Here is a 24751-nt window from a genome sequence, read left to right on the forward strand (position 1 = left end):
TTTATGCTGAATTGCTTTTTTCTTATCTTTCAGATAATGAATATGTTTTTATAGACCTGGAGCAGAAGCTTAGCAAATACTTTTCAAAGGAATGGAAGAAAGAGACTAACAAAGTAAGAGGGGTGTTTTGGACTGCACAATGAAATGAAAACTCTTAAACTAAGGTCCATAAAGTATTTCTTGAAGATGGTCTGTAGAATACTTTTCAGTAACAAGATGCAGTGACTTTTGCGTAGTTATACAAGTAATCAAAAGAGCTAAACCAACCCCTTATGCAACTTTAGCTGAGCAATAGTAACCACATGGTTGCTGCTTGGCTGCTGCAGAAGTGTAGAAGGTCAGTTGGTCAGTTTTGCATTTTAATTTATCTGGCTCTTAATCTGGAGACCTCATTTTTATCCTTAAGCAAAACAGCCTAAAATAACCTTTTGTGACTACATCTGATACAGAGAAAATGGCTGGATCTGTGACTCTTCCCAGAGTATGTGCAGAAGGATAGTGGAGGGAGAGGAAGGATATTTTGTTTGAGACAAGTCCTAGTTCTTTAAAGCTAGCTAGCCCTGACAAGAGAGGGAAAACCTACATGAAATAAAGACAAGCTTATGTAACTGTTTAATACTGCTCATTCAGACATGATAATGCCTGTTTGTGTGTGTCATTAATAGAGGAGCAATTGTCTAGAACAAGGTATATCATGCAATTGCTTTCAGATATCTTAACTGGGTTATTGTAAAAGTTGTAAATGTCTTTGTTCCACCTTGCCTAAGTGTTTTGTTTTGCAGAGTAGGCACACTTGCCATTTCTGCTGCTTACAAAAGTTTGTAGGTAACTAGTGAGGTTTGGGGATCTCTCTTATCCCCAAGCATGGACTCTGCTTTTCTCAAACAAGTGAGAGTTACTTCAGAAACAGCCAGAGGCATGTGGAGGGGCTGTCTGTCCAGCCAGTGAGAGCTTCCCAAAGCAGGTGTTTCTGGTCACCTCAGGATGGGGTACGCTTTGAGGTCGCTCTGGGATTGGATTCTTGCTACACTTTTCTGGTCAGTATAAGTGTTGAACCTCTGGTGTGATGTGAATCACAGAAGACTGAATGAGTTTCTCTTGGCAGTACTACAGTCTGAGATGAGTTAGCCTGTTGGACTGGGTTAGTTGACAAGGATTTAATTCCTATGAAGATGTTTCAGGTGGAAAGGCCAGTCCAGCTGATAAAATAGGGTGACTATGAACAAGTTCAGAAATAAAGTGGAGATGTTTGCATGGTCAAGAAGCTGTCTGCATATGGAGGGCATGCCTTTGTCCCAGTGACATGGATCTGACCAGCAAAGTCTTGGAACTGCCTGTGGGAGCAAAGTTACCTGTGTGAACATGAAAGTGGCAAAGTAGGAAAGATTAGAGAATGAGCTACTAAGATTTTCCTTTCTTCTTTTACCCTTTTTTCTTTTTTTTTCTTCTGCTCAAACAAACCTGTAAGTCGGAAAGATAGGCAGTAGTTAAAACAACAGGCCTCATGCTGGCTTTCTTCTAAACAGCACTCCTCAGTGTGAAGCAGACACCACCACTGCCTTTTGCTCTGTGGCTGCAGGAATGTGTGAATAACTAACCAGGAGCCCTGCCAAATAAAAGGCAGGGAGCAGATACCAGGCTGGTGTGCCTCAGCCGCAGGCAGTGAGCGTGGCAGCACGTGTGTCTGTGCTGGGTGATGTCCTGTGGTGCAGGGAGGGATGGTTGCTCCCAGGAGTGCCCTGCAAATGCCAGGGCCATGCCAGCGTGGCACACTGCACTGCTGCCTTGCCTGGCGCTTCCAGGGATCCTGGCTTAAACTTGCTGCATTCAGCACAAATGTGTTTGTGGTGCTGCCAGGTGCTGAGCTAGGTAATTCTGGGCCAGCTTGGGTGTCCCCAGGCTACACTGGGACTCTTACACCAGCTCATCCCTCCTATCCAAAAATCTTCTGCTCTTCCTAGGAGATTTTGTCGTTCAACCTGTCTGAAAGTTTTGTGATGCCTCATTGTCATGACCCTCCAAGACAGATTCCCTCCTAAAATTTGCCAAGAGCTAAGAGTAGCAAATGGAAAGCAGTATGGGGAGTGAATTTCAGAGGAGAGAACATTACCAGATAGGGTGACAGGAGTTTTAGATGTTGATCATAATTTAATTTGTCTTCGGTCTTTGCTCTAGGGGACAGAGAAATTCAGCCCTCCATTTGTTGCGTTCTTTAGAGTACAATACTACGTAGAAAATGGAAGAGTAATAGGGTAAGTTCTCTTCTGTGGTAATTACTGTGTTTTGAATTATTCAGTGTGTTCTTAAAATGAAAGAAAAATGTTTCTTTGTTAAGCTCATCTCTGTGAACTCATTGAAATAAGCTTTAAAAATCTGCTTGAATCTTTTTTTAAGACCTTCACAGACGTCCTCACTCAGCTATGAATGTTTTCTGCCTGAATCATACTCCATATCCCTAGGAAAATTGTGACTGCTTTTCCATCTGTGTTGAAAGTGCAGGTTGAATGACGACGTTATCAAAACACGATTAGCACTCTTTTGCTGGTGTCTTTTGGTTGTATGAAAGGCACTGGATAAATATACCAAAAATAGTTATTATACTCCAAAGCACATGCTTTGGATCTGGTTTTTGTATTTGAGCAGTGCTCTGTGCAGTCTACTCCTGGAAATGGACTTTCATGCATTGACAAAAAAAATGACTTCATAAGTTAAGAGTTTTTCATTTGTAGTCCATTCACATGGAATATGGGCTGTACTCAAAACAGCACCACCCTCACCCACGGTACAGAACAAAGGATGAGGTAGTTAAAAATGAACAACTGACAGAGTTAATTTACATCAGCACTTCTGGTGTGGCTCTGTCCCTGGGGGAAGCCAAGAGCTGAGATCATTTAGGTGGATTAAAATCTTTACCAAATTTTTGGTATTTGTTCTTGTCTTGAGCAAAGCTTGTGGTTTTCTGTGTTTTCTCTCCCCATAATCTTTCACTTTGGGATAACAGGGGGCTCTTTCTTATGGAGTGTGTCTGTCTGAAAAGTGTTTTTTGTTTCATTTTGGTTTTTTTGTACAAAGAGAGATTACGTATAATTCTGCCACTCCCGAATTATCTATCCTCCACCATCACAGGCATATTTCTCTTGCGCTAGTAATTTAATTGCAGAGGTTTGTACAGCCATGCAGAGATAGTTCTCTGCCCCTTCAAACTATACTTGCACACTTTTACAAGCAGACCATAGTGTCCAGCACCTCATCTGTATGCGTATGTCAGCAGCCCTCTTCCCGTGTTCTCTGAGGGCAGGGGGTGTGTGGGTTATTAAGACTATGCCATAGTTATTCCTTATCAGACAATCCCTGTTTAGCAACTTGAGGAAGAAGACTAAAAACAAGCCCAGGGCTCCCGTGTCTTTTGATCTACCTTGCAGGGAATTAGCTGTTCAGAACTAACATGAGCCTAAGGCAAGGTGAAACAAAAAGCAGTGCCAAGTTTAGAGGGAAAAGGAGGACAGGTGTGCAAGAAACAGGACTGGGAGTCCAAGGGAGTTGATTCCCCTGGCTTCTACAGGCTTTCCAGGGAAATAGAAGTGCTTGATTGTAGTCAGTCTCCAAAACAGCTGTGATGTGACTTTTCTTTCATCTACCTTCTGCCTTCTGATCTTATGCTCCTCAAGGTAGAAGCTACCATTTCTCATGTTTGTACAACACTTAGTGGGAGAAGACCTTGATCTTGGTTTGGTGCTCCTTATACACACAGCTGTATCAAAGTGGCATTGGCACACATGAGCTGTGTCAAAGTTTAATCCCTCTTCTCAGCATGATGCTTTTGAGGCGCCTTATCTGAACTTTGTTCTTGAAGTAAATTTGTGTTTGTCTTGCAGCGATAAGGTGGCACGGCAGCTCTACTACTGCCATCTCAAAGAGCAAGTACTTATGTCTCATTGCAACCACAAAGAAGAAATCTACTTCTTGCTGGCTGCCTACAGCTTACAGGCAGACTTGGGCAACTACAGAGAGAAGGTCCATGCTGGCAAATATTTTGAACCTCAGGCTTATTTCCCACAATGGGTAAGTTTGGGGGGAACCTGTCAACAGATCATGCATGCAGCAGGAGCTATGCCAAGGCGGTACCTGACTGCAGCCATGCAATTCCCCATCTCCCACTGCAGTGATCAGGCAGATGGGTGGAGTATCACCCTGAAGGTCCTTCAGGAGATCTCTTGTCTTTCCACTGGATGTAAGTGCACATTCCTGGGCTCACTTATCAATGAGGTTGGTGGTACATCCTTCCTTGGTGATGAAATGTGTTGGTGTCACATGAGTAATTCTGGCAGTGCAGATGTCTTGTTTAATTCTTCTATGGCTTAAAGGGTTACATGTTTCCAGTAGTACATCAGCAAGATCTGCACAACCCAAGCTCTCCAGAAAACCTCAGGGCTGCAAAGCCAAGTCTATTTTGCTTTGTTCCCCTCTCTGTAATGCTTGCCTCAGGGATGGATAGATCCGAAACCTATGGGGTAATACTGCTCTGCAGTGCCTCTGGTGCTTGCTTTGTCATTAATCTCTGCCTCAAGTGCAGTAAGAGGAAAGAGAAAGTATTTGCATGTCTCTTTAATAAGCACGTGCATGTGACTTGTGCCCTTCATGACTTACAACCAAGAATTGATTTAGTTGACAAATGAAAGCAAATTAGCTAAGACTCTTGTTAGCTAGCTGCTTGTCCCAGGCAAGTTGCATCTCCCCTGTAAGATGGCACTGTCTTCTGCTCTGGGGAGAAGGTTCAGACCAGTGACAGGACTTGTCCTGAAGACCAGTATCTGTTTTATGCACAAATCCTAGCTTGCCTGCCTTGCTGTGCATCAGTGTGCCTTTCTCCCAGCAACAGACTGTTATCCCATGCCATTCTTTGTTATGGGGTGCCTGTCAGGAGGTAGCTAACAAAGAGCTGGAAATGGTGGGTCTTGTGTGCTGTTTGAGGCAGTTAAAGGGTGTATTACAGACTGTTGCTCACCTGTGCTGAGCCACAAGTATGTGGGTGATTTATTACATCATTACAAACAGTGGCAGGCATGAGGACGCTCCTCTCCCTGCCCCTGGGCTCCCACAGGGAGATAGTGAGTAATCTCCTCCTCCAACACAATCACTTCCTTCAACACGTGCTTCATATCATTTGGCCAAGGGCTGCTGCAATTCTTGTGCCAGTGAGGAGAGGCACTGCTGCCCTGGGCTGGCACACCCAGGTTTGAACCGTGGAGCTGGCACATCTCTTTTTGCTGATACTGCACAGCTGATAGCATCAATATTGTCCTCCACCAAGGCCAGCCTTCCTTGTGGGAGGGCAACCAATCTGGCAGGGTTGGCAAAGGTGTTAGCAGAGTAAGCAGGGGCTTTAATATTAAATATAAGTGGGAACTGGGTGGTGGTGGGGTTGTGATTTGAGCCAGGACAGATTGTTGCTGGCAGGATATTCTCAGGTACCTGGTGCAATCCAGTTTCAAATGATCCTGGTGGTGGGGGATGTTGGGAAGTGAATTCAGCCAATCATCCCTCTTACCTGTCACTGCCACTCACAGCCTGAAAGGAACCAGCTGAGTATGGGAGAGGGCTGAGCTGTGCAGTATCCTTGTATATGAAGAGGACACGTGGGCAAACATGGGAACTGGGCGCTTGCAGGGCAGGAGCAAAAGGCTCAGGGCAGGTTTTTCCTACTGCTTAGTGAAGCCACGTGCCTGCCAACCACTCCTAATAGATAAAAAAAATACCTTGAGATAGTGTTATCCACCCCTTTGAGAATGGAAATGCTAAATAAGCCTAATGTGTAGTTTCTGGTCTTAAAAGGAAAACCTAGTTATTTCTGCCTCAGCAGAGATGTTGCTGCTGATTGTGTTGGCATGCAGAGGAGTATTTGTTATCTGCCCATAAACATTTATGGATGCCAAGAGTTAGGAAAACTAATTCCAATACTTAAAAGTGAAAAAGGCTGACACGATCTCTGTAGTCTTGGTCTGTTACAGTTTTGCCACTAGGATCTGTTTGGAGACATCGGTGTCATCTGGGCGGTTTGAAAAGCTTATCCTCCAGGGAGGTAGAGACAAACACAGACCAACATCTTGAGGGAATATATGAACCTCCTCCACCTCTAGCCACTGCTTTGCTGTTGATCACAGCTGCCTCTCATGGGGGTTGCTGAAGAGTTGCTGACCTGTTTGTTTTCTTTGTGGTTTAGATAATTGCAAAGAGGGGGAGCGACTACATCTTGAAACATGCCCCAGAGATGCACCGAGAACAGCAAGGCCTGAGCGCTAAGGAAGCAGTGCTGAAGTTCATTAAGGAGTCCTGCCTGCTGGAAGATGTGCCTGTCCACTTCTACAGGCTGCAGAAGGTTAAACAAAGAGCTTCTTATTTTGAACTTCTCTCCCATCATTAATTGAGTGCACCATGGCATTTTTCTCTTTCTGTTTCTTTTGAGGGATGGTTGCCTCTGATTTAGAGAGGCCAAACAAATCTAAAATGCTCAGCTAAATGAGGGCTGTCCCCACAAACAAATCTAATATACAGATGTCACCAATATACAGATGTAGCTGGAATTTAGTTTTGTTCCTCAGCCACAGGAATGGCAGCAGGAACTAGCCACAGGAATGGCAAAACTTCATATTTGTCCCTGCCTGTCAGTAGAATTGCACCAGAGAAGTCAATTAAGCCTTTTTTTTTCCTTGTTGTAGTTCATTGAAATAATGACAAGAGGTCGGCCAGCTTTCACACAAATGTTGTGTAATAACTGAAGGTGACACTGAGTCATTCCAACTTTTGTATCCCATTCCTTCTCCAACCCTGCCAGAGTGGCTGGCATTTTTTAGCTATGTGCTTTTCTTGGCAGTTTTGAATTCCTACATTGTTCCTTGTTAGACTTCTTACCCAAACCTGTTTAAACAGAAGGTGGTTCATTTTCACATGCTGTGCTTAGATATAGAAATGGTAATGAGAAGTTTTCTGTTCCACTTAGGTGAGTGAAACCTGCCTATGCAATTAGGAATGGCTTAGGATTTTTTTCCAAATGGAGATACTCTCCTCTGTCAGACTCATAATTAAACTTTGAGTTTTTGTGCTCAGTGGCAATTGTGTCTGGGAAGTATACATGTCCTTTGAACATATCTAACAGCTTCCATTACTGAAGAAACATGCATTTTGTAGAGAAAATAAATTTTGATCAGTAGTCCAGGCTTAGTTGCTTGCAAACCAAAGATGCTCACCTACCTCTCTTCTGTTCTCTGTTTTGATTCTTAATGCTGTTAGTGATGCAGTCATGAGAGAGTTAGTTACACTTGAATGCTATAAGAAATTCAGCTGGCAGGACATGATACATTTTATATCTGAAAACACCAAGGCTGTGAAATTGGTTGCTCTTAGTATTTAAATTCCTGTCTGCCTTGAATTTAGGCATCATGTACTCTTCCATGTGTTATTTGACCCTTAATAGTCTTATTCCTGCTGTGTGACACAGTTATCTCACTTTGTGGTGAGAGATGCTCCTCCTGGGTGATGCTTGCATCACAGATTGCCTGAGCAAGTGCAGAGAGGTGCCAGGTGAAGGTGTTGGTGTTCTGATTGCTCTGAGATTTCAAAAGCAGTCACTTTTGTCTTAACACCCTCCTCATGGCTTCTACTGAGCTTAGGAGCTGCAAAAGAAAACACAACACACCCCCTATCTCTCATTCAGACCAATACTGATTTACAAAGCTCTTTGTCCTTAGGAGCCAGAAAATATTTTTTGTTATTTCTTAATGTTTCTTACTTTGAGCAGAAGATATGGATGGTACCAGGGACAAAGGGGGTGGTAATAGGATGGCATAAGGCTTGTATCTTGCAAGCCAGATGAGGAGAGAAAGTTGTGGCATAAAGTTTGAGCTCTGTGAGCCCATGCATCTTTACCCCCATGTTTTCTTTCTGCTTTTCCTCCTAACAAAAAAAAAAGGTATGTGTTCCCTTCGCTAACTCTGCTGTGTTAGAAGAAGCTGAAAGAATTGGTTTATTATATTGTTGGTCTTCAAGCAAAAGAATCTGAATAGAGGCCAAGTATGTCATACCAAGATGCAGCAGGAGTTAAAAGTCAGACAGTATTTCAACCTGGGTAATAAAACTCATGTAAAACCACCTACTCCCAACACCAAGGTCGAATGTTAGAATGAAAGGCCCAGTAACTGGGCATTGACTAGCTCTCCCCCAACCAAGGGACATATAAGATCTAACAAATCCCTGGATGGGAACAGCAGTGCTGTGGCAAGGAGAGGGGAATGGGTTCTCCTTCTGTTTTGGGCTCTCTGTCACCTGGAGAGCAAGAGTGGTGCATGTTCATGGGGGGAGAGTGGTTACAAGAGAGTTTACAAGGTACTTCTGAGAACAGTAATTGTCCACCATTCTCAAATCTACAGGATTCCTTGTCCAGGGCAACGAGGATATATGCTGGTGAAATGCCTGAGCCTCCCAGTATTGAGGGGATTTTAGGTGTAGGTATTTCAAGGGTCAACAAGGCAAGGTGCACTTAACAAACATAATAAAAACCAAATGAGCTGATGGCATCTGTGTGATGAGGAGTCCTGCTACCTCTCCTGCAGTAGGTGCCAGAACAAGAGCATGGTCTTTGTAGATTAACCTTTGACTCTTCTGTTCTTTTAGGATAAGAAGGAGGATCGACCAACAGTTATCCTGGGCCTGACCCTGAGAGGAATGCACATCTATCAGGTAACAGACTGCTGTGAAAGCCTTCTGGTGTAGCATTAACTCTGCCCAGTTCCCTGTCCTCCCCCCTCACCGTGGCTCCTCTGCCTCCCCTGCAAACCCCAGGCTCCACATATCTCAAATTCTTGGTTGTTTGCAAATTCTTTGCACATTGCTGATTCCACCCTGTACCTGCCAGTCCCTGTGTCACTCTGAGTTTGATGTGTTGCAGGAGGTGAATCACGTTCGCCAGCTCCTCTACGACTTTCCCTGGTCACACATCGGGAAGCTGGCCTTTCTGGTGAGTGATGGAATGGAGGCCATCTGCCAGTGGCTGCCAGCCTGGGATGTGGCAGAGCTCTCGGCCTGCCTGTGCTACTGTGTCAGGTCCTGTCACTTGCACGCGTGAGACCACAGCTATCTCTGGTAGCTGTGTGGCTGAAAATCTGCTCTTGCTCATTTCTTTGGCATCTTTCCTCTTTGTGCAGGGGAAAAAATTTGAAATCCAGCCAGATGGTTTGCCCTCTGCACGGAAACTGGTTTACTACACGGGTTGCCCCTTCAGGTCACGCCATTTGCTGCAGCTACTCAGCAACAGCCACCGGCTCTTTCTGAATATTCAGCCAGTTTTGAAGCAGATCCAAAAACTGGAGGAGGCTGAAGGTATGTTAGGGAACACCCAAGTGAGTTTAGTAAGAGGAAGAATGCAGTGTGTTAGTCGCTCCTGTTGTTTCATGGTGCCTACTCTCATCGAATTAATGGTGTTTCTGCTTTATCGGGGTGCCAGTAATAGAAGCAGAGGTGTTAGGTGTGTTTCAAGTCCATTCCTAAGAAGTATTTATGGTTCCCACATTCTAGACTGTGATCAGAAATTGTGTTTGTGTGAGAGCAGTAGAGGGATATCTCCTTTCAAGTGGTTTCTGTCTTTCCCGTCAGTGCAGTTACAGCAGTGGCCTTGAGCTGTGTGGGTGCAACCAGTGGCACGTGCCAGTCACCTGTAGAAAGGCTCACTGATCAAGTGCCTGTGGGCAAAAAGCCCTCAGTTGTTTTGTGTCCATTAGTGTCGCATGGAGTTCTTAATCCACCATCAACAGATACATGCCATGGGAGAAATAATAAATCATTACCAAATACCAGCCACAGGAATCTTGTTCTGAGCTGATTTCATATAGTGGTGGGTATTTCAAGAACCAATCAGTGCACCTGATTTTAAAGATTGAGCACCAAATTTCACTAATTCCCCGTTTTTGTTTTGCTTTGTTGTTATTGACCTTCACTCTGAAACCTACTGTTTTCTGTATCATAACTGCCTCTACCTGCCTGTTCCAATTTAGGAGATGCTGGGTTTACTGTGAGTATGACTAATTCTTTTACAACCACCTGAGCATCCATCTGTTGAGCAAACAAAATACAAAACTGTCCCTGTATTTGTTCAGTAGCTGCAGCGGTTGTTGCTTAGTTGTTGGCTGAAGCCAACAGAACTTCCTGAATATATTTTGTTACCTTCCTTAAAGTTCTTATTGGCTTCTCCCTTCTTTCTTCCTCAGAGAAGAAGCGCTACCGGGAATCCTATATCAGTGACACTCTAGACATGGACCTGGACCCGTGTGACAAGAACTCCCGTGACAGTGGGAGCAGCGGGGGCAGCCGCAGGGATAACCGCCTCTCGTGCCAGTCCACCGGGAGTCACGGCAGCTCCCACACCTCGGGCATCGAGGCTGACTCCAGGCACCGCGTGTCTGTGGAAATGTCCGTGGATGAGCCCTTCAGCATTGACCGGGTGCACAGGAAAGAGAAATCCTGCAGCTCAACCATCAGCTATGGTAGCTCTGGCATTGACAGTGGCAGCAAAGGGCGGGCTGAAGATGATGCTCAGGATGATGGTAAAGAAATTGGACATGTGGAGCAACTTCTAAGCCAATTTTTCTCTTCTCCTGCAGGAGGGCAGGGAGTAAGAGACTGTACAGCAGCTTGGAGCACAAGTGTAATGCTAACTATTCTCCTGCTGCTCTCTTCCTCCTAGAGCTTGAGCTGGCAGTAGATGAGCCAGAGGAGATGCCTGTAGATGAGCCTTTAGAGGGAAACCAGTTAGAGGAGGCCACTGTGGGAGAATCTGTTGAATCCCTGCCTCTAGATGCTGCTAGCTGCCAAGGTGAGATGGCTTTCTGCTGCTGCTCAATGCTGTTCTTTAAGGCTCTAGCAACAGGCATAATCTGAGCAATCTACAAAAACTCTTATCTCCTTCTAAACAGCTACCAGTGCTATTTACTGTCCTACTGCAACAGGATTTGCAGGCAGCTCATCTAGAGTTTACAGGCCAGCATTCTGTATTGTATGTACAGTGTTGCTCCTCAAAGTCTCCCCTCTCTAAATGTGCCAAGCTTATATTCAGTTAATGACAAAAAGTTAATTGAGGTAAACCTTTTGCAGGGAAGTAATATGCTTTAATGTCTTGTATGCCACAAAATAGCCAAGGGCCTCAAACACAGAATGTGGATTTCTCTCTCGGGGTTCCTGTAGGTCAGGGTGACCCCAAGAGAGATTCGAAAGAGTCTTTGCTTCTCTAGCCCAAACACAGTTAAATGAGGAGTCTTGGGATGTTTCTGATTGTGTTTTCAAGGTTGTTTATTTCTTCTTATCTGTAATATTTTCTCTGACCTGCCATGGTCTGCCTAGTAGAGAAGCCATAACAGTCTGTCCTCGAGTCCTGAGCAGCTCCCACATTATATACTCAAAACTATGTGTACCATGTTTACAGTTCCCCTAAGACAGTTTACAGTTCCCAACATAAGATCAATGTTGGACAGTGTGTCTCTACCTTAAACCAATAGAAAAGTGTCACTGTCACAGCAAGACATGAAGGACAAGAAGAAGGTCAGGACATGCCCAAATCCCTCCATCTTGTCCCCTGAACCCCTTATCTTAAAAACTCCAAAATTCTATTTTTTCCACCCTGTGTCAATTCACCTATTACATTACTCAAACCCTTGTGACTTGTAATTCCTTGTACAAAATTGACAGTTTTCCACAGGCTAAAATTGAAGCCACAAATATTTTTGACTTCTTGCCAGGGTCTCTGAGACCCCTGCTATGGTTTTGAGACAGCCAGGCCAGCCAGAGGGGTGTCCTGGACTCCAACAACAGAATAATGGGATGGTCACAGGAACTCTTAGGTAAAGTTTTGTGGCTTGTGATACAGGGAATGCTAGGCAACAGAGTTATACAGGAGTTGTCTGGCCTTAATATATACAGCCTTTATAGCAAAGGTAGAAGGGTGAAAATGGGGCAAATTGGTAAGAAACTGTTTTCTTGAAAGTTTTCAAACGTTGATCTTTAGGGCCAAAAACGAGTACTTGTGAGCAAAACTCCTGGAGCACTGAGGGTGCTTAATGATGTATATTTATCTTAAGAGGATACCACTGTTTGAATGTGGCCTGTGAGAAAAACTTCCCTTTTCTACAGCCCACAAAGCCTCAAACTTGCAATGCTTTTCACTTCCTGCTTCTCCTTTGCAGCTATAAATCCGGAATCTCTGTCTGTGGTGCAAGTCACACTAATCAAAATGAGAGGCCAAAGTGTGGAATCCCTTCAGCAGGTAAGGAAGAGGTTGCTCAGCAAAAGGGTCTGTGTGTGAGCATTGAACTAAGGTCTAGTGTAATGGAGACAGCTGCAAATTAGGACACATGGATTAGTTTGGGTTTGACTGATTTTTACATGGTGTAATCAAAACCAGCTGCTGGCCAGCTACCGCTCTCAGGAGTAGGATAAGAGCAGCATTTGGGCTCAGAATAGTATAGAAAGTTATTATCTACCTTAGTCTTCTGGATGGGACATGGAAAATCAATCATTTCCAGATTTTCAGTGCAATACAGCGCAAAGATGCAGTTTGGATGTGAGTTGCAAACTTGATCATCTTGAAGCCAGAAGTAGCTTACATAAAAGCAAAACCAGATGCTCAAGCTCTAGTTGTTACATCATTTGTATGATTATAGGCTGTGTGTATTAAAGTCCTTGTCAAGGTTTTCTTTTCATCAAACACTTGAGAAAGGCAAACTATATTTGTCAAAGTACGTCACAGAAGGAGTTATATTTGGAAGAGGCTTATTAAAATGTCTTTTTAAGACTTCTTTTCAAAGTATAGCTGTATCCACTGCAGTGGGTTGTGGTTTTTTGAAAAATGTTGTGGTTTTTTGAAAAAAACCCAGCCAAAAAAAAAAAAAAAGGCAAAAAAAAAAAAAGCACCTCTACCCTTTCTTCCCTCTCTTAATCCAAATTTTCCTTACCTGTTGAGAGAATTCTAAAACTCATAACAAGGATTTTAATCACTTCTTATGACTTTGTTTTTAATTTTGCATGCTTCTTTCTGGACCCAGTCAAAAATTAAAGAAATTTTCATTTATCAGCAAAATAGCCCATAAAGTGCTGTAGGAGACATGAACAAAATCTTGGTTATTTTTTCCAAAGCTAAAGACCATACAGTACAACTCATAATGAATTTAATTCTCTATTTGAGTAGAAGACTTAACAGCTCATGGCTGGAAGTAGGACTCTTGCTTAAAGCTGTGATGTTTCTAAAGTTACTGTTGTTACCATGCTTATGCTGTTAAATGATCATGAGGTATCTATTTTATAAAAATGGTTTTGCTCAACACAGGACTGTCTTTATGATTGCATAGACCTGGCTACCGCTTTAGTGCATCACATACATGGTGCCTCCTTAGAAAACTGTCAAAATCTTCCTTACAAGGCCATGTAACTAAATGCTGCCTTAGAGTTGATTAGACAGTGCAACATATTCCTGTTCCTGGGAGTATAGCTGAGTCAGCACCCGATTTCCTCAGGGTAGTTTTTAAATTCCCTTCCCTTGGCAGTGAGAGAAGTGATACTGGGAGAAAGTCTTCTGTAATGCCAATGAAAGTGTCTTGGTTTCAAAATTATATTCTTGAAATTAGCCTTAATATTAGCATTTAACAGGTGATTATTAAAGAGGCAGAGCAAGTAAAAAAATACAATTGTTAATGCTGGAAATACCCTCAATTGGTCAATAATTCCTTCACAGAGGCTTGTGTAGCAAGATGGTGCCTCTGGGAATTCCTTCTGATTTGTTGCTGCCCTTTATGGAAGAGTGTTATGTAGATGAAACTGTTTGTGGCAATTACTGGACACTGTAACCCATTAGTTTACATGGTTGCCTTCTGAACCTGCCTTTCAGCTCATTAGACTTAATGTGTTCAGGCACTTGGCGTAGTTTTTTGTTAAGTGCACTTTGTCCATTTGAGGACAACTGCTTGGATCTTCCAAGAAGTGTGAGGTCATTCAGGTGTCAGTATATGTCAAGTGTTTCATCCATTGTACTGAACACTTGAGACACAGGGCAGACAGATCAGGATCCAGCTCAACATGACATGGCAGCTTAATGCACTTGTAATTTCTGAATTGTTCACAGCTCCTTCTTTAAGCCAACACCTTTCAGAAGGCTGGTGGGGCTCCTTTGAAAGAGGGGAAAAAACAATCTTGAGAAACTTTTAGCATGCACAAGCAGCATCCTTAGGCTGTGTCTGAGCTCATTGTTTTTATTAGTGTGTGTCTTGCTGAATTGGCAGGTCAGACCGCCTAAAAGCCGAAGCTGCATGGACCAGCACAGCCAGAGTTTGGATGACATCCGCTTGTACAAGCGCCGGCACCCATCGCTAAGTGCCACACTGTCTTCAGACACGTCCCACAGCTACACCTTCGGCTGCAGCCTGGAGGATAAGCTGTCTGTCTACGGCTGTGTGTATTCTACAGCGGACTGCAAAACCAAGTCTGCCCTTTACGGGAAGCGATCCATGAACTGCCTCTCCTTGGATCTTCTGGGAGAGGACCAGCTCCCAGAGGAGTTTGTGGTGTAATGAGATTGGAGCTCTTCCAGACCAGGAAATAGCTCATCATAGCAATATATACCTCATTAACACATGTGATGTCACTCTGGTTCTTGCAGGAGATGGTGAGCGGCTTTGTTATTCAGCTCCGTATCAGTAAGTGGCATCACTTCTGCAGACATGGCTACAGGGCAAATCAACTGGAGTGTAGCACTTAACACTGGCATTGGTAGTATCTGTCTGAGCAGAAAATGGAAGTGGCCTGCACCCTTGGCAGGGACACAACCAACATAAAAACCAAAAAATAGCGGACCAAAACTGACACTGGGCTAGTAAAGCAAACTTTGTCTAAATGGATTAATCAGAAATGTAAAGTCTACGTCATGTTCCTACCTTTCTCTTGTGGTCTATGTCTCTTAATTTTAGTGTACAGATAGTTTGTCTTCAGTTTGTGCTGCTGCAACATTGCCAGCAGCTGTCAGGCCAGGATATACTCTTAGCACATTAGGAGGGCTGTGTATGGAAGTATCTGGCCTGCTTCAGTTGTAATGAACACAAGTTGCTTATTGGCTGCACTGGGAGCAAGACCTGCTCTGCCAGTTGCTTCTTCTTTTGTTGTTGTTATTTTGTTGTAAGCATCCAGCCAAATACAATGTGTGGTCTTTTTTTTTTTTCTTTATTGCAACAAATGGAACTGTTAGCTGTCTACTACTGCTGTGATGCAGATTGGCATTATATTCTTGGGGAGATAGGGAGGAGATAAAGAAATGACGGCTGCTTCTGAGAGTACAGAGGGCAAGAGCATTAATTGGCAGGGAGAAAGGAGTGTGACTGGAGAATTTGTCCAGGCATGATCGCCCCTTAACTTTGATTCATACTTTAATGCTGTTCTTTTCTTTGTTTTTAATAAATCTGTTCCTTAGATTTTTTTCCCTCTGCTTAGGAGGCAGGTAAGGACTGGAGAAAGTCACTTTGCAAGGACAGACAGAGTGACTGTGCCCTACTTAGTCATGGATAGGTCATGCAAATATGTGTGTGTGGTGCTGCAGGACTGATGATGGTGCAAGTGTAGGGTGTGTGTGTGACAGACCAAGGTTACTTGTTTTGGTGATCTTGAGAGTGGTGGATCTGGCTGTGCTGGCTCTCACTAGGGAAATAATCATAATTATGCTGTTTGATTCAAGCATTTGGTGTGGAAAACATTCTGCTACCTTGTTACATGCAAATAAATATGTGTTTGGTTTCCTCCCCTCATCAATTCCCAGCATTGGGAAGCTTGTACTTGAAGGCCCAGCTTTGTGCCCAGCTTTTGACAACCATCTAGGTGTGTTCTGGCAAACTCTAGAAGCAGGGGAATACTATTCTGCTGGTTGGGGAAGTGTGTATTCTGCATGTCATCAAAAGCTGAAGATGGCATAATTCAGGAAAGGTTTGAGCTGCTGCTTTGATGGTGGGCTTGCAAGCTCAGTAGTTGTCTGGTAAATTGCATTCTCATAAATCGTTAAAGTAGGAAATCCTCGAAGTCCATCATCTTGCTACTTCTGTGTGAATGGGATGTAGAGACAGGCCATGCAGGTGCATCTGCATTTACTGAAGTGGGCTCTACTGATCTACATCCAACAAGATGAATCCAGCACCAGACGCAAGCTGCGTGCACTGTAGCCATGACTTAATTAACTGTGCCCTCTTTGATCACACTGTTCTTTCTTGTTCTAATGAACAGTTAGGAACTGTGTGTTCACTGTAGCCTCTTTTCCTTTGTTCCAAACAAAGCCAAAATGCCTTTGCAAAGAGTACTTGAGGTATATTTACTGTGTCCAAAATAAATTCTTCTAAATGGATCTAAATGGGTAAAGGAAATCTGGTTAGCTGCTCTTGAACAGTCCAGTCCTCCCACTGTCAGTCACTCCCTGTTACCTGGGTCCTGTTTGGCCGTAAGCCACGGGAGATGGGCATGGCCAGGATCCAGGAGGCCAGTGGCTGTACAACAGGGAGCAGCCTTGCAGCAGTACCTGTCTGTGAAAATGTGATGGGGAGGTCTGGAGTGGGGACCCCACTAACCTGCTGCTCTCCCACCCACACAGATGTACAGTTACTTGTGGTTCTGGGAATGATTGTTAACAGGAAAAAAAGGTCAAAATTCAGTGGGTATAGCTGTTTGGAAAATGGTCATAAAATGTGTGTGCACCATGTGCACACTTCTCTCAAAGACAATCACATCCATATCTGCTTCAGCCTAACCACATCACAAAAGTGTTTATTGCCACCAGGCACCTCACTGTTCTGTTTTTGCAGTTGCATCCAAAGGATTTGGTGAAGCACGTAATCCTGCTGCCACTGGTTACAAAATGCACCAATGCCCAAAACCAGTGTAACTGACTCTTGCATGAACTTCCACTGCCTTGGACATTCCTGAGGAGTTCTTGTATTTATTCATGGCTGGTAGGGAAGGCAAACTCTACAGGTCTGACTGTCTTCTCTCTGTGGTCTGTGCAGTTCCCTCCAGTACTGTAAGTGATATATGCATATGAAGGGGAGACCAGACACTTTGTGTATAGACTGAGAATTAATCAATAGCTAATGAGCACTGTGAATATCTATTATGCAACTTTTGTATTCATATAAAAAAAAAAAAAAAAACAAACAAAACCACCTGTTTCTGCTAGTAATAAATTTATTTTTTGCTTGGATTTAGAAGGTCTCTTATTTTTGGGCTTGATAGTTTGGTAGACATTAGTGTGTAAGCATTTATCAGCTGATATTAGAAACTAGCTGCCAATATTTGTACATATTTGTAAAATACTCATGTTATAATCACTCTATTTTAATGGTAAAAGTTTCTCCTTTCCATGAAAGGATTTTCTTGTTTAAAATAAAATATAAATAATTATATATACACCTGCAATAAAGTATGGATAGAAAAAAGGTAATTGTGTAGCCATTTTTGTGTCCAAGGAGGATTGTGTCTTCCGTTTGAAATGGGTTGTAGAAATGAATTTGCTGCCAGACTAATCCATATGAGCTCAGCTTGTGATGACAAACCCAGAGGCACTGCAGTCACTGGAACAATCCTGTTCCTCCTTGCTATTCTCAGTAGCACGATGCCAAAGGGTATGTCAGGTATTAACGCAGCTGAGCAGGCTGGAGTCAGCAGGACGCTCAAGGGGGCTGAATCTGACTGAAGAGACAAGTTAGGCTGCTCCTGGTGGTTAGTCAAGTAAACCAAGCCTGTGAACTCCCAAGGAGGTAGAGAGATCCTGTCAGCATCCTCCGGGGGCTGCATCCAAGGACAGCTGCCAGCCCACAGGATGCACAGTGCTGCTCAAGAGCACTCCACCAAGGTCACCTAACCTGCTGGCCAGGAGTCTGGCATGGATAAAGCAAAGTTTTCTTTTCTTGGGTCATAAATCTATGAAGGACTGCTGCAGGACTATCTGGATCTCTTTTTGAAGAAGCTTGCTCACTGGGAGCCTCTTATTTTTTTTTTTTTTTTTTCCTCTGGAAAAAATTTACTTTTTATGTACTTTGGTATTGTATATAGTGTTACCTCTATTCTTAAGATTTCCTTTCTTGTGCTTCATATTTTTGTCCAGTACATGCTATGTTTCCAGTATACAAATTTTCAAGGACTTGAGAAACTCATCCAGCTTTGGCTTGGGGATGCTGGGAGTGGGTGATTTGATTACACATGGAGCTTTGTATGGAGGTAAAAATAAATAACAGATCAACATTAAGTCACCCAAATTTGAAGAACTTGGTCACTTCTCTTTGTTTCTTTGCTTGGCAAGTAACAGCACTTTATTGCCCTCTAGAGTGGACTGCTGCTGACCAACACGTATAGAACGAGTCTGTCTCAGAAGATGGGGCTTCTCCTGGTACCAGCGAATCCTGTGTGACTTCAGTCAAGTGCTGCAGTGTGGGATGGGAACAACGTGGTTCCTACACTGGGTCTGTTTGAGGCGTGCCAGCTGTGGGAGCTGCATGGAGGTAAGGCTGAAGGTGTGCGCTAAAGCTGATGCGTAAAACAACCCAGGTGTTTTGGGTGAGGTGGGAGCAGTTCTTCAATGGATTTCTTGGCAGCAAATTCTGAGACACTGGAGGCTGATAGCATATTTTAAGAGTCTGAACATTTTTGAGCAACAGCTGGTGCTAAAGCCTCTCACTGGAAAGCTGTAGCTCTTTGTCCCCCAGCAAGGTTCTTATCGGGTCGGGTGGCTCCTGGTTACTTTGTCCGGCTTCTGGCGGCAGCTCTGCTCCCTCATCCCTCCCCTCGTCCGCTCCACCTCTACCTCGGAGCCTCTGCTTTGATGCCTCCCCATTCTTGGAGCGTCCTCCCGGGCCCGTGGTGCCCAGGGCGTGGCTCCTGCCTTCGTGTCTCTTCTGGACGCCCAGCATCTGTGGCGTGGGGAGGAGGAAGGGGCCGATCGTGTCCCCGGCGGCTCTGCCGGCCTGCGGCGGCAGCGGTGCCCGCGCGGCTCCGAGGGCAGCGCGGCAGGGCCGGCCCGGGCCGCGCGGGGGCGTCCGAGGAGCGCGGCGGCCGCACGGCCGGGCCGGGCTCCAGGGCGGGCTCCGGGCTCCGGAGCGGGGACTCCAGGCCGGGCTCCGGGCTCCGGGCCGGGGGCTCCGGGCCGGGCTCCGGGCTCCGGGCCGGGGGCTCCGGGCCGGGCTCCGGGCCGGGGGCTCCGGGCCGGGCTCCCGGGCTCCGGGCCGGGGGCTCCGGGGCTCCGGGCCGGGCTCCAGGCCGGGCCGACCGAGCGGTGCCGGCTCACCTCGGGCGGCCTCTGTCAGCGCTCTGCCGGGTCCGGGCTGACCGTGTACCCTGGGGCGATCGGTGCTTGAGTAAGCAGAGCCCGAAGCCAGCGGTGGCCGCCGGGTGCTAACTGGATGCCGCACAAAAAGCGTCATGGAGCGTTCCCGGCCTCGGGGTCCAGCTCCAGCAAGGAGGGATGTGTACCTAAACTGCGCTGATGCCCTTTAGCCTCTGGTCACCCTTGGCACGGGGTAATTTAACCGTGAAACGCTGCTACGAGTTCAGAACCTTCCCTCCCTCTGACAAGCTGGTTTAAGAAAGGAAACGGGTTTAATGGGATGAGAAGTCCCCGAGGAGCAGGCAGCGGCGCCGGAGATGCTGTGGCTGGGACAGCTCTGTGCCTTCGTGTCAGCACGGGCCATGGTGGGGACAGGACGGGTGTGAGGGAGCCCCAAGCACTGCTCAGTGATGCGGCTTTTCTCTGACGTGGAGCGAGCTTCCTTTCTGCAGAACCTCTGCCGTGTCAGAGCAGCACCACTGGGTATTTCCCTTAGGTGCACCCAGGAAATCAGACGTACTGAATTTTTAATTTCATACTGAATTTTTAATGCCATCTGAGTGCCATTGCAATCACTTGCCCACCATCCAGCTCTAGCTCCATGGCCCCTTTGGGTAGCTGAATATTAGGCTTGGCCTCTGTCTGTTCACAGCTGGGTCCTTCTGCCCTTGCCTTCAGCCCATTTGGAGCAGGGGCAGCTGGCACAGTGGCTGAGCCCACAGCTTGGCGAGACACTGCACAGGTGCCTCTTGCACAGCACCCGGCTGGCATGGCACGCCCTGGGTAGCCTGACTGCTGCAGGGCTTCAGCAGGAGTGGAGCACAGGAACTGAGTCTGGTGTCAGCAAGAATGCCTTTGGTCAGCGGGGATGGGCTGGAGGAAGCAAGGAGATGATGGAGAAATGTACAGAAGGGGTCTTGTTTCACTTCTCTCATCCAAACAGCATTTTATAAAGTAAACCCAGCTCAAAGTAGTTCCTGTCCTTCCTTTGCTGGCATTTTTTGAGGGCACACTGGAGCTTATGGCCATGCTGTATTTTCATGCTGCCTGTCAGCCAAGTAGTGGCTGTATCTGTCCTTCTGAATCCTGAGTTTGTCTCTGAAGGCAGGAGATTGTAGTTGCTAGAATAAGATCCAGATAGCAAGCCTTGCATAGAAGTCTGTTGTTCTACTGCAGAGATGAAATGATGAAAAATCATATTTATCCTTTCTGGCAGACTGCAAGGGCAGCTGAGTATGGGTTATTCAAGAGCATAGCTGTGGTATTTTAAAATTCTGCTTTGTTTTTACTCCTGGAAATATCACATTTTTATTTTGAATCTCATAAATACATTTATACCAATCTTCATTTTTCTTTCTCCAATCAATGCCATTCTCATATGCAATGAGATGATTGGATATGGTATATGCTGCTTTCCAATCTACAGCCTTACATCTCAAGTCACCACGTGGAAAATACCACTTCAGTAACAGCAGAGCATTCAGTGTAGGAAAAATAATTTTGTGTTAGCCACGGAAAGCATTCAGCCCCTTTGATACAACCAGGTGACAAACAGCTCAGCTGAGCTGTCTGACAATCATTGCAATGGAGACCAATTCCCACATCCATGTTCTCTACCCTTGTGAAAAAGAAAGCCTTGACTATGGGTCTCTGTCAAATCAAGGACTTTTAGACTGGAAGAGTTGCATCAAGGCAGTCCCTCCCTGCTTTTCTGCTCAGTGCAGGCTTTGGGGTTACCCTCCCCTCTGTACCCTCTCAAACTCAAGTGCCTGCAAAAGACCTCTGGCTATTGGAATGGAAATTCCTGAGCAAAATCTTACACTGCAGGAAGCCAGGTACTTTTCTCTCCTCCACGTATAACTTCTGGGGATGAGAGGGAGGAGGTTTTTGTCCTGTTCTGAGATACCCACTGCTGGAAATAAGGACTGAGATGCAGTTTATTGTTGCTCCTGACAGTGGTATTGAAATCTTTCCTGTCTGGCACTCCTTATCTCTAGGGTTAAATGGCTCTCTGGGTGTATGGGAGAGGCATGGGAAGCCAGCCTGGATTTTACCTGTATTGTCCCCTGAAGTGGATCCTTAAACCCTCTGTGTTTGCAGGACCAGTGACACTAGCAGTGACCCACTCCTCTCCTCTGGTGAACATAGTGCACCACTACCTCTCTCAGGGAGGGTTTTCCACCCATGTGGTCTTTCTGTGGCTAATGCAAACTTTCTGCCTATGGTCTTTATAGTCAGATGTGAAGAGAAGGCTCCCATAATTCCTATGTTAAAGTTCTATTGGATTAACTGATACATTTTTGGCAGCTCCTGTTCTTGGGATGGTCAGCAAGGACATGCCAGTCACCAGAGTGGGTGCATTAAGGCCAGTGAGGCACCTGGAGGCAGGAGACAGTGTTAGTATTGCCACCTTTGTCCCAACATGTGTGCAGGTGTTGCAGTGCTCTAGGTTTTCTTTGGAAACCCAGGCCCCTGAATCATGCTTCTGCACAAGGCTTACAGCTTGTAAGCAGGAAAACAAGGAACGCTTTGCAGCATACCTGGCTGAAGGGAAAATTTGGCAATAGGAGTGCTTAAGGGCCCATGCCAGAAGGGCAATAGAGAGCCTTGAGTACAGGTATGTTTTGGAACATCTAGATCCAAGCCCACACTTACACAGTGCCTTGAGACTGGGAGAGTGGACAGCTCCCCTGGAGGGGCTGTGCTCCCAGCCTGTCCCAGCCCAGCCTGGCTGGCAGCACTGGCATTCAGCTATAGCCACATCCTGCAGCAGGGTTTGCTGTGGGAGCAGCTGGGTATGACTTTGCTTAACTTGTGCTCTGCAAATAATAGAGAGGGTACAAACCATTGCTTTCCATTCTGCTTCAGCACAAACCCATTTGAGCTCCAAAATTTTCAGCATTAGTACTGAAAAACATAGGGCAGCTTAGGCAAACTTAGGAAGAGCTCCACAGCCATAATGCCAACTTTAACCTGTTTTCAGGATTAACACAGGCAGATAGGAGCTCTCACAGACTTCTTTTTCCCAAGGACACAGCTGAGCTTTGGGACAATCCAGTATCTTTAAGGTTAACAAACTTTAAAGACTCCTCAAAGCTGCTGCTTCAGACTGCTACTGCCACCACTCTGGCCTTGCTTCATCAAGGCAGTCCTTAGCTCAGAGCTGCCTCTCTAACTCCAAGCAGGTGCCCACAATGCTCCAAGTACAATTTCTTTCAATTTCGGGATGAAGTGGTTAAAATAGAGATTCCCCACAAGGCATGGTGACAGCGGAAACAGTGAGGGGGTGACATCCCAGGTGTGGAGGAGCATGGAATGGTTTCTGGTGTCTAAGCCACTCTCTTGCACCTGACAGCAGGGACCACAGTTTTCCTGGTGGCTCAGGTGTTTAATTTGCTGCAGCTTGGTAGCAGGTCCAGGAGGAAGGCAATCAAGGCACAGGAGATCAGCTGTCTTTCTGATGCAAAGAGCCAAGTGAGAGAGAAGGGCTCAGCAGAAGCTCTGTGAGAAGTGACCAGAAAGCTCCAGTGTCATGGTCCTGTGGATGAGCTGCCCAGGAGAGAAGTAAGGAGAGACTTGCTGGGGTAATGGGGTAGGGCTTGTTTGCTTCCTTGTCTTTTCCAAATGTTGTTCACTCTAAGAGCCATATTAGCTGCTGGGATGTGTCCTGCAAACTGTTTCTACCTTCCTCCTATCTGGTGTTTCCTAATGGTGAAACTGCCGACTCTTCCCTGGGATGTGCTGGTGTAAGGAATAACTTGCAAAGACTACAGGCAGTAATAGCATGGGTGAGGGCATCAGTAACTTGGCAGGACCTTGATAGGTCTTCTGTGCTCTCTGCATCATTAGGCCAAGGCTTCTTTTACTCCTGATTGCCCTTATTTTATCACATCTGTGGCTCTTGTGTTGCCTGGAACTTGGGATTCTCATGGATAAACAGCTCTGCAGTCCTGGTCTTTTGAGCTGCAGAGGACCTTGGCCTCAAACATGTCAGTTGTCCAACAGTGTCCTCTCTCAGGGCACATGTGCTGTGATTGCTGAGTCTAAACTGGGAGCAGCCCTGTCTGGATGTGGGCCACAAATGCCTGGCAGCGTGAGCTGGGTGAAGGAGACAGCAGGATGTAGCAGTAGGACACCTGCAGGGACTGGCCTGGTGGCAGTGCCACTTCCTGAGTGCAGGTGGGAGACACTGGGGCCCTTCTTTAGGAGCCTCTTGGACCTGCTCTGTCAAAAGCAGGTGCCTAAGCTGAGACTCTGGCCAGGATCTGGCAAAATCTCAGCAATGAGAATGGGATCTCAGCTGTGTGGTGCTAAGTGCCAATGAAATCTGATCTGCCAGGGCTGTTTTCAGGACTTCAGTGAGTCAACATTTGTATGAGTCAGTGTCACAGCATCTCCACTATCTTGTGCCTGCCATTACTTTATCAAAGCTCCCTCGGGACTCTGTGGCCTTTTCCATTTTTCCCTTTCACTCCTTTTGGGAAGTAGATGGTGTCCAATAGTCCTTGGCCTTCTTTTAAGGTTGGATACTTTTGTTTTCTTGTGTCTGTGATGAGGTTGCCTTGCCTTCAAGCTCCCCATCACCACACCACCCTGTAACTGTGACACTGTGTGTTGCCCAGAGCACACCTGGCTGCAGGATTCCTGTTTGCTGTCCATGCCTGGTCTTGTAGTGTGTAACCTTCCCTGGCTCTCCCAGAGCATCTGGGGATGTTGGGATCCTCTGTGCTTGGCTGGTCTCTCCAAAACAATGTCCTGGGTGAAGGCAGTTGTTCCTGCCTTGTGCAGCACCTCAGTGGCACCAGCCCTTCCCTGGCTTGGCAGGGATGTTCTGCAGAGGGACCACCTCACCATGCCATGGAAGTGCAGGGCTCACTTCAGGAGAGACACAGCATGAGTATTCACCTCCAGTAAGAGGAAGTGGATGGAGAAATATGAGTGGAGAGAGCAGCTGCTCTGTTGGTCCGAATATGGCCTGAGGTAATACCTGTAGATACTTCTAAGCTCATACAAGGCCCACAACCAGACTGGGTGAAGTCCTGGTGATGGGAGGATCAGGAGCAGTACCTGTGTGCTCAGCTTCCCCAGGTGTTCCATTTCCCTGCTGTGGAATTTGACCAGGGAAGATTTCTTTACCAGGACTCTTCCTGGGACTGTGCAGGTAGCTTACTTATTGTCCTCTGCTCCAAGTCCCCATGCAACTGCACATTTTAACATTTTTATTATTCACCAATTCTTCTGCCCTTTGTCTGTATGGCACAGAAGCTGAGCTCATGACATGCAGCTAGGACTGCAAAGGTTGTGACATTTGGGTGTGTCTGGGTTTATGGGACAAAGCTCCTAAAAGGGTTTAACATAGACCTACTTGTGCTG

At 45.8% G+C, this 24751-nt stretch overlaps 1 protein-coding gene across 8 annotated transcripts in view; it reads left to right on the forward strand.

Annotated features, from left to right (window-relative positions):
• The window catches only part of FRMD1 (FERM domain containing 1), a 40950-nt gene extending 23687 nt beyond the window's left edge, over positions 1-17263 (forward strand). For 4 of the 8 annotated variants that reach the window (XM_085575480.1, XM_085575481.1, XM_021544196.3 and 1 more), the window contains 11 exons: positions 34-113; positions 2176-2252; positions 3876-4062; positions 6221-6376; positions 8668-8733; positions 8942-9010; positions 9198-9372; positions 10257-10592; positions 10733-10861; positions 12225-12304; positions 14313-17263. In XM_085575480.1, the coding sequence (XP_085431606.1) occupies positions 34-113; positions 2176-2252; positions 3876-4062; positions 6221-6376; positions 8668-8733; positions 8942-9010; positions 9198-9372; positions 10257-10592; positions 10733-10861; positions 12225-12304; positions 14313-14600 (1643 nt within the window). In that variant the 3' untranslated portion in view covers positions 14601-17263. The remainder of the gene's footprint in view (positions 1-33; positions 114-2175; positions 2253-3875; positions 4063-6220; positions 6377-8667; positions 8734-8941; positions 9011-9197; positions 9373-10256; positions 10593-10732; positions 10862-12224; positions 12305-14312) is intronic. The other 4 variants (XM_085575484.1, XM_085575485.1, XM_085575483.1 and 1 more) reach the window with 1 other exon arrangement.
• The last annotated feature ends 7488 nt before the right edge of the window (positions 17264-24751 follow it).

The sequence above is a fragment of the Lonchura striata genome, chromosome 3 (genome assembly GCF_050655825.1).
Source record: "Lonchura striata isolate lonStrDom1 chromosome 3, ASM5065582v1, whole genome shotgun sequence".
Lineage (NCBI taxonomy): Eukaryota > Metazoa > Chordata > Aves > Passeriformes > Estrildidae > Lonchura > Lonchura striata.